Source organism: Bombina bombina, chromosome 11, assembly GCF_027579735.1.
Source record: "Bombina bombina isolate aBomBom1 chromosome 11, aBomBom1.pri, whole genome shotgun sequence".
Taxonomy (NCBI): domain Eukaryota; kingdom Metazoa; phylum Chordata; class Amphibia; order Anura; family Bombinatoridae; genus Bombina; species Bombina bombina.
In genome coordinates, this window is record NC_069509.1 from 38,399,763 (window position 1) to 38,411,513 (window position 11,751).

The 11,751-nt window shown below is 39.8% G+C and overlaps 1 protein-coding gene across 4 annotated transcripts in view; it reads right to left on the reverse strand.

The window, feature by feature from the left end:
• The window catches only part of LOC128642255 (sulfotransferase 1C2), a 62,772-nt gene extending 52,764 nt beyond the window's left edge, over window positions 1-10,008 (reverse strand). The window contains exons 1-4 of one of the 4 annotated variants that reach the window (XM_053694961.1): window positions 9,927-9,960; window positions 9,626-9,682; window positions 4,853-5,025; window positions 2,098-2,226 (exon numbers count right to left, since the gene is read on the reverse strand). In XM_053694961.1, coding sequence (XP_053550936.1) covers window positions 2,098-2,226; window positions 4,853-5,024 — 301 coding nt within the window. In that variant the 5' untranslated portion in view covers window position 5,025; window positions 9,626-9,682; window positions 9,927-9,960. The other 3 variants (XM_053694960.1, XM_053694959.1, XM_053694958.1) reach the window with 3 other exon arrangements.
• Window positions 10,009-11,751: the final 1,743 nt, after the last annotated feature.

Here is an 11,751-nt window from a genome sequence, read left to right on the forward strand (position 1 = left end):
GGAGGAGTGGGGGACTAGATCTCTCCCCCTCTTCGCTGATCATTTTTTTTTTTTTTCTTCTCTTTTCCCCTTTTTCTATCTGTTTATTTTGTTTTGCTTTTTTCTTTTATATATAGGTTGAAAAATTAGCCATTCTTTTTTTATACTCCATATCGGAGTTGGGTTCAGGAACATTATTAATTTCATAGGATTGCTAATGATCTTCTAGTGTGGCTGTATTACTGAATCATACTGATCCTGTGAGAACCTGCTGGTCCTGCGAGACCTTGTCGGTCCTGCGAGACCGTGCTTATGTAGAACATATGTTAATTTATCGTGTTTCTGTATTGTTATTTTTTCAATGGCTAAGATCAATAAAGATATTTAAAAAAAAAAATAAAAAAAATAAAAAAATTTAGGTTTTGTGCTGCCCTAAGCATTTAAAATTCTGTAGCCTGCAGGGTCGTTATCATGTTGGAATACTGCCCTGCGGCCCAGTCTCCGAAGGGAGGGGATCATGCTCTGCTTCAGTATGTTACAGTATATGTTGGCATTCGTGGTTCCCTTAATGAACTGTAGCCCCCTAGTGCCGGCAGCACTCATGCAGGCCCAGACCATGACACTCCCACCACCGTGCTTGACTGTAGGCAAGACACACTTGCCTTTGTACTCCTCACCTGGTTGCTGCCCCACACGCTTGACACCTTCTGAACTAAATAAGTTTATCTTGGTCTCATCGGACCACAGGACATGGTTCTAGTAATCCATGTCCTTAGTCTGCTTGTCTTCAGCAAACTGTTTGTGGGCTTTCTTGTGCATCATCTTTAGAAGAGGCTTCCTTCTGGGACGACAGCCATGCAGACCAATTTGATGCAGTGTGCGACGTATGGTCTGAGCACTGACAGGCTATATATACACACACACAGTATATATATATATATATATATATATATAAATATATATATATATGTGGTACAATAAAGACAAGTCAGTAAAAGCAGACTATGGCAGGAATTACATGGCCATGGCATGCTCCCTAGAAAGATTACAATCTGACTATGTAGAATAAAGATTCCACATCTCCATGTTATGGAAAGACACCCCAGGTTCATATTAAACGTAACCCACTTGTTAACATATATTGCCAGTATAACAGCTTTTCCATCTAACTGACATCTCAATACCTATATAAATTACATTACCCAAACCCACGTGCACACATTAGAATACTATTAAGAATTCTAGGCTGGGAATATTTTTTTCTCTGGAGCCTCACATTACTCACAAGAATGCCCTATTACCATATTATTGCTTACATACCCAAGGTCCTCAAGTTACTTGCTATACCGCAATATATTAGTACAGTAGTACACAAATGGTCATTACAGGTCCTAGAAACGCACGTTATTGGCTTCTCATGTTTATTTGTTCATAGTGACCCTAGACCCCATGTCATGCATAGGTTACAAATAAGCAAAACTATACATTAAAAAAAAACAAAAAAAAAAACTGTATGGGCTATATATATATATATATATACAGCTCTGCGGAATCTGTTGGCGCTTTATAAATAAATAATAATAATAATAATAAAATATAAATGTATCATCTACAAAACATGTATGCAAAGAAAATCCAGTGTATAATATCCCTTTAAAGGGATAGAAAGGTCAAAAATGAAACAGAAGCATTTTTGTAATATACTTCCATTAGTTTTTACTGTTTCTATCAGCATACGCCTGTCCTGGGAGGGCCATGTACTATTATTCAAACACAATGCTTTCTCAGAGATCTGACAGTAGTGTGTATTGCTTTTGAAGACATCATTTGTTTCATACAAGCCACTACTGACTCTCTGAAACAGGATATGTGCATATGCTGCAGAAAAACAACGATAACTTTTATTAGAAGCATTTTTGCTTATGGAAGTATACTGCAAAAATGCTTCTATTTCACATTGAAATTTACCTGTGTGCACATTTCATTTTTGCCCTTTCTATTGCTTTACTGGAGGATCAAATGCTGAGTGTAATATCCGTTATAACAGAATTTCTAGTAAGACTATAAGCGCCTATACATTACCGGATATATCGGATCTCCACTGGTTTATCCAATTACCTGACTTCATGGGTTTCATTGGCACCAGATCTATAAAGGGCACTTTGATAAAGCAAGGGGCACGCATGCTTTTATCCACATCGGCCTCCAGCAAGATCAGATCCACAATCTCCTGCATCCACGTGGTCCCTGCAAATAAAGTCAGATTATTCTGTTTCATAGTGCTCAAAAAACACAAAATAATTAAAAGATTTATGTTACCAACAAGGAAAATGTTAGAATTTATTTTGTGCAGAATCGTCAGTTTACCTAAAAGGGACAGCCTACTCCAGAATCTTTATTGTTTAAAAAATAGATAATCCCTTTATTTACCATTCCCCAGTTTTGCATAACCAACACAGTTGTATTAATATACTTTTTACCTCTGCGATTGCCTTGTATCTAATCCTCTGCTAGACAGACTCGCGCTGTCTAGCTGTAAAAAAAAAACGGTCAAAATGCACTGAGATAAGAGGCGGCCTTCAAGCACTTAGAAATTAGCATATGAGCCTACCTAGGTTTAGCAATCATAGAAGAATACCAAGAGAACAAATCAAATGTGATGATAAAAGTAAATTGGAAACTTGTTTAAAATTACATGCCCTATATGAATCATGAAAGTTGAATTTTGACTAGACTGTCCCTTCAATTATTCAAGGATACAGCAAAGTTCGTAATGGTTTGTGAGTGACTGTCAAGCATTTGCACAATACTGTATAAACGTCACATGTATCTGTCTGTATTCATTAGACCAGTAACAAAATGTACCAACTACATGGTGCACAAAAGTGGTCACCAGTAGTTTTCAAGCTATGCTACATGCATGGCAGCAAATAAGAGCTGCACATCCTTGCTAAGATGCACATTAATAAATTCCATGTGATGTGACTGCATTTGTCCTGCTCTCAGATGCTGTCCCATGACCTGACATGCAGGGAGAGATAGGAAACTACATTCCCACTATTACAAAACATGTCTTAGGGTCTGATTCTATAAAACTCTCTGGGCTGGTGAGATTTTTTAAGAATAATAAAATGTCCTTCTATTTCGCTGGAATTCTATAAAGTCACTTTTTTAACATGGAAAGGGGGTGTCTTTCAATGGCTCAGTTCCCTGCCCAAATTGACTTCTATATAGTAATAGGATAAAGTCTTTGTTTGCCAGATATTGCTGCAATATATGGCAGCCAACGGGTTAACTTATCTAGTAATGGATAGAACATGTTTAGTTTTATGTGGCAGACAAAAAGAAATCATATTACGACAGGGGGTTACTTAAGGCCCGTTGTAGCTTGTCTATGGCCCTCAAGGCCCGTTGTAGCTTGTGTATGGCCCTCAAGGCCTGTTGTAGCTTGTCTATGGCCCTCAAGGCCTGCTGTAGCTTGTCTATGGCCCTCAAGGCCTGTTGTAGCTTGTGTATGGCCCTCAAGGCCCGTTGTAGCTTGTGTATGGCCCTCAAGGCCCGTTGTAGCTTGTGTATGGCCCTCAAGGCCTGTTGTACCCTGTGTATGGCCCTCAAGGCCTGCTTTAGCTTGTCTATGGCCCTCAAGGCCTGTTATAGCTTGTGTATGGCCCTCAAGGCCTGTTGTAGCTTGTGTATGGCCCTCAAGGCCTGTTGTAGCTTGTGTATGGCCCTCAAGGCCTGCTTTAGCTTGTCTATGGCCCTCAAGGCCTGTTATAGCTTGTCTATGGCCCTCAAGGCCTGTTGTAGCTTGTGTATGGCCCTCAAGGCCTGTTGTAGCCTGTGTATGGCCCTCAAGGCCTGCTTTAGCTTGTCTATGGCCCTCAAGGCCTGTTATAGCTTGTCTATGGCCCTCAAGGCCTGCTGTAGCTTGTCTATGGCCCTCAAGGCCTGTTGTAGCTTGTGTATGGCCCTCAAGGCCTGCTGTAGCTTGTCTATGGCCCTCAAGGTCTGCTGTAGCTTGTGTATGGCCCTCAAGTCCTGTGTAGCAGGTCTATGGCCCTCAAGGCCCGTTGTAACTTGTGTATCGCCCTCAAGTCCTGTTGTAGCCTGTGTATGGCCCCCAAGGCCCGTTGTAACTCGTGTATCGCCCTCAAGGCCTGTTGTAGCTTGTGTATGGCCCTCAAGGCCCATTGTAGCTTGTGTATGGCCCTCAAGGCCCATTGTAGCTTGTGTATGGCCCTCAAGGCCTGTTGTAGCTTGTGTATGGCCCTCAAGGCCCATTGCAGCTTGAGTATGGCCCTCAAGGCCCATTGCAGCTTGTGTATGGCCCTCAAGGCCCATTGTAGCTTGTGTATGGCCCTCAAGGGTATGGCCCTCAAGGCCTGTTGTAGCTTGTGTATGGCTTTTCTTCTGGGTAATTATTTATTATGATGATAATTGATATTATTATTATCTGTTATGAATACACAGCCAACATTTTACACAGGTACGTTACATTAATGAGGGTACAATTCATATTGTCTTTCGCTAAATTAACATACCAACCAAATTTGGATATTTTCTGCATACATTGACATTTTGTTTACAATAATTGTTTGTTTTTGTCAACACACCCCAACAACTTGCTTTACTTGGAGGAGCTAATCTAGAATTGTTATTGGAGTAGACGTGGTTTGCTACTGTAACGAAGCTAGAAAAATTTGCATTGTTTTACATTATAGTATGTTATCACCTCTACTAAGGCCAATTAGGCACATATATGTAAAATTTGTAAGCTCTATTTAAATGAGGAGCATTTAATTTTGACTTTCATGTCCCAGTCATGTATGATGCCAGATTCCAGAATAAAATGCATAATAATGCTTGTACTCACCTGCTTTGGGATATGTTGCTATCAAAATATCATCTTCTCGTGCCTGGAATTTCTGGATTGCATCCCAAGAGTCACAAGTCGACTGAGGAAGTATGATCCCCTCAATTTCACCCATAGGGAATTCCATTCCCTCCATTTTTTTAACAAGTTCCTCTAACTCTGCAGGGTCCATTCTGCAGATAAAACAAATATATGTATGAGAATCTGACACTCCTAAAATATGGCACAGGTCAAATTACATTCACTGTGTTATATAATACAATGTACTTTTACTCTGTACTGTTACTCTGTTACTCTGTACTGTTACTCTGTTACTCTGTACTGTTACTCTGTTACTCTGTACTAGTCTTGTGAGATCCCATCAGCCTTTCCTGCTTCACCAGTTCCTGTTCTATGCAGCCAGTTCTAAAGTTCACTAATATCTCTAATTTTAAAGGAATAGTAAATACTAGATATAATGGTGAATTGAGAGCAAAGAAAATCCAGAGAAATATAGGTGGGTGTGTTTAAAAAAAATATATTTTTGTTGCTTAAATATTGGAGATTTAAGTGTAAAGATTTACGCCTAGATTTAGAGTTTGGCGTTAGCCATCAAAAGCAGCGTTAAGGGGTCCTAACGCTGCTTTTTAACGCCCGCTGGTATTTAGAGTCAGGCAGAAAAGGGTCTACCGCTCACTTTCATTCCGCGACTCAAGGCTACCGCAGATCCCCTTACGTCAATTGCGTATCCTATCTTTTCAATGGGATTTGCCTAATGCTGGTATTACGAGTTTTGGAAGAAGTGAGCGGTAGAGCCTCTACCGACAAGACTCCTACCGTCAAAAAAAGTCAGTAGTTAAGAGCTTTATGGGCTAACGCGGGAACATAAAGCTCTTAACTACAGTGCTACAAAGTACACTAACACCCATAAACTACCTATGAACCCCTAAACCGAGGCCCCCCCACATCGCAAACCCTATAATACATTTTTTTAACCCCTAATCTGCCGACCGGACACCGCCGCAACCTACATTATACCTATGAACCCCTAATATGCTGCCCCTAACATCGCCGACACCTATATTATATTTATTACCCCTAACCTGCCCCCCCAACGTCGCCTCCACCTACCTACACTTATTAACCCCTAATCTGCCACTGCTGTTCCGATCAGCCAATAGAATGCGAGGTCAATCCGATTGGCTGATTGGATCAGCCAATCGGATTGAACTTCAATCTGATTGGCTGATTGAATCAGCCAATCAGATTTTTCCTACCTCAATTCCGATTGGCTGGTAGAATCCTATCAGCCAATCGGAATTCGAGGGACGCCATCTTGATTGACGTCCCTTAAAGGAACCGTCATTCATCGTTAGTCCGTCGGTTGAAGAGGATGGCTCCGCGTTGGCTGGATGGAAGATGGCTCCGTTCCGGATGGATGAAGATAGAAGACGCCGCTTGGATGAAGACTTCAATCGGATGGAAGACCTCTTCTGCCCCGCTTGGATGAAGACTTCTACCGGATGGAGGACCTCTTCTGCCCCGCTTGGATGAAGACTTCTACCGGATGGAGGACCTCTTCTTGCTCCGCTTGGATGAAGAATTAGGCTCGGCTGAGTGAAGACGACTCAGGGTAGGGAGATCTTTAGGGGGTTAGTGTTAGGTTTATTTAAGGGGGGTTTGGGTGGGTTAGAGTAGGGGTATGTGGGTGGTGGGTTTTAATGTTGGGGGGGTTGTATTTTTTTTACAGGTAAAAGAGCTGATTACTTTGGGGCAATGCCCCGCAAAAAGCCCTTTTAAGGGCTGGTAAAAGAGCTGATCACTTTGTAATTTAGAAGGGTAGGGTATTTTATTATTTTGGGGGGCTTTTTTATTTTATTAGGGGGCTTAGATTAGGTGTAATTAGTTTAAACTTCTTGTAATTTTTTTTATTTTCTGTAATTTAGTGTTGTTGTTTTTTTTGTATTATAGATTAGTTTATTTAATTGTATTTTAGCTTAGCTAATTGTAGGTAATTTTTTAAATTAATTTATTGATAGTGTAGTGTTACGTGTATTTGTAACTTAGGTTAGGATTTATTTTACAGGTAATTTTTTAATTATTTAACTAGGTAGCTATTAAATAGTTAATAACTATTTAATAGCTATTGTACCTAGTTAAAATAAATACAAAGTTTCCTGTAAAATAAATATAAACCCTAAAATAGCTACAATGTATTTATTAATTATATTGTAGCTATATTAGGGTTTATTTTATAGGTAAGTATTTAGTTTTAAATAGGATTAATTTATTTAATTATAGTAAATTTATTTAGTTAAATTTAAATTATATTAGGGTTAGACTTAGGTTTAGGGGTTAATAACTTTATTATAGTAGCAGCGACGTTGGGGGCGGGAGATTAGGGGTTAATAATTTAGGTAGGTGGCGGTGATGTTAGGGAGGGCAGATTAGGGGTTAATAAAATGTATTATAGTGTTTGCGAGGTGGGAGTATGGCGGTTTAGGGGTTAATACATTTTATTATAGTGGCGGCGAGGTCCGGTCTGCAGATTAGGGGTTAATAAGTGTAGGTAGGTGTCGGCGACGTTGGGGGGGCAGATTAGGGATTAATAAATAAAATGTAGGTGTCGGCGATGTTAGGGACAGCAGATTAGGGGTTCATAGCTATAATGTAGGTTGCGGCGTTGTCCGGAGCGGCAGATTAGGGGTTAATAACATTATGCAGGTGTCAGCGATAGCGGGGAAGGCAGATTAGGGGTTAATAAGTGTAAGGTTAGGGGTGTTTAGACTCAGGGTTCATGTTAGGGTGTTAGGTGTAGACTTAGAGAGTGTTTCCCCATAGGAAACAATGGGGCTGCGTTAGGAGCTGAACGCTGCTTTTTTGCAGGTGTTAGGTTTTTTTTCGGCCAGCTCAGCCCCATTGTTTCCTATGGGGATATCGTGCACAAGCACATTTTTCAAGCTTACCTCTACCGTAAGCAACGCTGGTATTGAGGGTTGAAGTGGCGCTAAATTATGCTCAACGCTCCCTTTTCTGAGCCAGCGTTGGGTTAAGGGTGCACTGGAAAAAAAAGCAGCTTTAGCACCGCGGGTCTTTACCGACAAAACTCTAAATCTAGGCGTTAGTTTCTATAAAGTATTGGGCATGCCCCATGTTAAAACCTAGGTTTTTTCCTTATCTATCTCTTCTGCTGAGGACAATTACAGGGATATATTAAACAGACAATACAAGAGAGTGTGCACATAATTAAACATTTTATATTACAGTCCCAAAGTGTTTAAAGTGATAGTAAACCTTAACTAATCAAATGCCATATATTTAATCTTTGCCATTAAAGAAGTATATGTGTACTTTTTTTGTTTTTAATCTATCTGTGAAAGGGTTAAATCTGTGCCTATAGTAATGTTTCTATTGCAATGTTATGCCGGCCCATTTGGATCAACTCTTTTTTTAATGACAATTCCAGTGAACATCCAATCAACGTGTGTGTCATATGACAATCTTGAAGTCCAGCCCCTTTAAAGCCCTTAGAAAGCCTATGTAGAGAGGGGGTGTGACTGCTCTATACATCACAGCCCAGCCGAAAGAGGAAATGAAGGGGGCAGAGGTACAGACAATACCAATTGGGATTATAAATATTTTATTATAAAATATTTATACTCTCTTTTTAAAAAAACTAATGATGTGGTTTTACTTGTATACTGATATATTTTTAATTGCAACATTCTTATAGTCTGAAATTTACCATCACTTTAATGACCCTTTAATAAATCAGCTACATAAAAGAACATAGCACCTGGTGACGCTGGAGAGAATTATCCCCACTACCCATCTCGTGTACAATGTATCAGGTACCCTCCACCTCCACAGAATGTGACAGTGACATTGTAACTATCATGCAGTATGACACATGACTCATTTTCTATAAAATGTATCCAGATGAACATTTACTTTCTGCCATAATAAAGTGTAACATTTGTCATTAATAAACTCACATAAAAAAGCCACCAAGCATTTCATTTCCCACTTATAAAGTGCACATGAGCATTTGTTCCAGCAGAGAAGAGGTTAATACTGCGTGTGCGACGAGCTATGTGTGTTGTATGAAAGTCTGTGGTGTGTGTGTGTTATATGACAGTGTATGTGGTGTGTGTGTGTGTCTGTTGTATTAGAGTATATGTGTTGTATGAAAGTCTGTGGTGTGTGTGTGTATGACAGTGTATGTGGTGTGTGTCTGTTGTATGAGAGTATATGTGTTGTATGAAATTCTGTGGTGTGTGTGTATGACAGTGTATGTGGTAGGGTTGCCACCTCAGCCATGTTTTCCTGGACACTTATGAGTTACACATACTGCAGGGTGTGCAGGGAGGAACATGTATTGTGTTTCTGGACAGCACTATTCATGTTCCTCCCTGCACACCCTGCAGCATGTGTAACTTATAAGTGTTCTGTATTTTAAGGGACAGGTGGCAACCCTATGTGGTGTGTGTGTCTGTTGTATGAGAGTATGTGTATTGTATGAAAGTCTGTGGTGTGTGTGTATGACAGTGTATGTGGTGTGTGTGTGTGTGTGTGTCTGTTGTATAAGAGTATGTGTGTTGTATGAAAGTCTGTGGTGTGTGTGTGTGTTATATGACAGTGTATGTGGTGTGTGTCTGTTGTATGAGAGAGTATATGTGTTGTATGAAAGTATGTGGTGTGTGTGTGTATGACAGTGTATGTGGTGTGTGTGTGTCTGTTGTATAAGAGTATATGTGTTGTATGAAAGTATGTGGTGTGTGTGTGTGTATTTACCTGGCAATGTCTGTCAGTTCTCTGAGTCTCCTCTGTCACCTTCTTGCTGTGTTATATCTGTGAATACAGAACTCTCAGGACTTGGTGTAATGTATTCTACTACTGTAGTCTCTTGTTTCTGTTTTATTCTCTGCTAGTTCTTTACCAATCCTCCCTCTGCTCTCCCTTTTTTCTAACAACACTTCCTCCTCCCTATATCCAATCTTCTCTTTTTTATCAGTCTCTCTTCTTCCCCCCACTCTCTCTATCTCACCCCTTCCACTCCCCACCTTTTCCCATTCACATCTCTCACATTCTTTACCTTTTGTTCTCTTTTCTTTACTTCACAACTCTTAAGTTTTCTAATATCCTCATTTCTCTCCCTTCCTATGCCCCTCCTTTCAGAGGTGCCGCCTCTTTTCCATGGTTCCCACACAATAAAATGAAAACCTTTTTTACTCTTCCCCTCTGTGCGAGTCCTAAGTTCACACAGGCATTAACACATATATATAAGTTAAAAGTCATTGAACAAAGTTCACTAAACTTTTTCCAGCTTCACAACTTCATATGTAAAGTCATTTTACTGAGAATTTATTGCTAACAATGCATAGTTGCCAACAGTCCCTGATTTCCAGGGACAGTCCCTGGATTTTGTTGTATGTCCCTGGATTTTTTGTGTCCCTGGAAATGTCCCTGAAAATCTCCTTTGCACATTTGTTGTTTGCATATATATATACACACACACACACACACATATACAGATAGATAGATGATAAATAGATATAGTGTATTATTTAAATATAATTCATTCCTAATGGAATATTGTTATTATTATTGAATGGGTTCACATATTATTTGTCTTTCTAATTTTGATGCTGTGTTGTAAAAATAACCATATGCCCAGAATGTGTTCCAGAGACTGGGTAGGTGTAAGAGCTTGGTGCTGTAATCTGTATAATAAACTATGGATAAGTCTAAATTATACTATTACTTTCAAATGGGTGTGTTTTGATTGCAGAACTGAGTGGGCGGAGCAGTTGAACAGTAGGTCGTCAATACTCCAGTAACCCGCTTGCTTGCTCTGCTGCAAAGTGTCTCTGGAATTTTTTTTTAAATGTTGGCAACTATGACAATGTGAGACTAAAAAGCTTTATTTCTTTCTAATGACACGGAGAGTACACAAATCTTTATACCAGGGTTCTTCAAACCACGGGTCTGGACCCATTACTGGGTGACAACATCATGTTTTATTGGGTTGCAACTTGTGTGTGTTTTGTAGGAGGTGTGTGTGTGTCTGTTGTATGAGAGTATGTGTGTTGTATGAAAGTCTGTGGTGTGTGTGTGTTATATGACAGTGTATGTGGTGTGTGTGTCTGTTGTATGAGAGTATGTGTGTTGTATGAAAATCTGTGGTGTGTGTGTTATATGACAGTGTATGGGGTGTGTGTCTGTTGTATGAGAGTATGTGTGTTGTATGAAAGTCTGTGGTGTGTCTGTGTTATATGACAGTGTATGTGGTGTGTGTGTCTGTTGTATGAGAGTATGTGTGTTGTATGAAAGTCTGTGGTGTGCGTGTGTTATATGACAGTGTATGTGGTGTGTGTGTCTGTTGTATGAGAGTATGTGTGTTGTATGAAAATCTGTGGTGTGTGTGTTATATGACAGTGTATGTGGTGTGTGTGTGTGTCTGTTGTATGAGAGTATGTGTGTTGAATGAAAGTATGTGGTGTGTGTGTGTTATATGACAGTGTATGGTGTGTGTGTGTGTGTCTGTTGTATGAGAGTATGTGTGTTGTATGAAAGTCTGTGGTGTGTGTGTGTTATATGACAGTGTATGTGGTGTGTGTGTCTGTTGTATGAGAGTATGTGTGTTGTATGAAAATCTGTGGTGTGTGTGTTATATGACAGTGTATGTGGTGTGTGTGTGTCTGTTGTATGAGAGTATGTGTGTTGAATGAAAGTATGTGGTGTGTGTGTGTTATATGACAGTGTATGGGGTGTGTGTGTGTGTCTGTTGTATGAGAGTATGTGTGTTGTATGAAAGTCTGTGGTGTGTGTGTGTTATATGACAGTGTATGTGGTGTGTGTGTGTCTGTTGTATGAGAGTATGTGTGTTGTATGAAAGTCTGTGGTGTGTGTGTGTTATA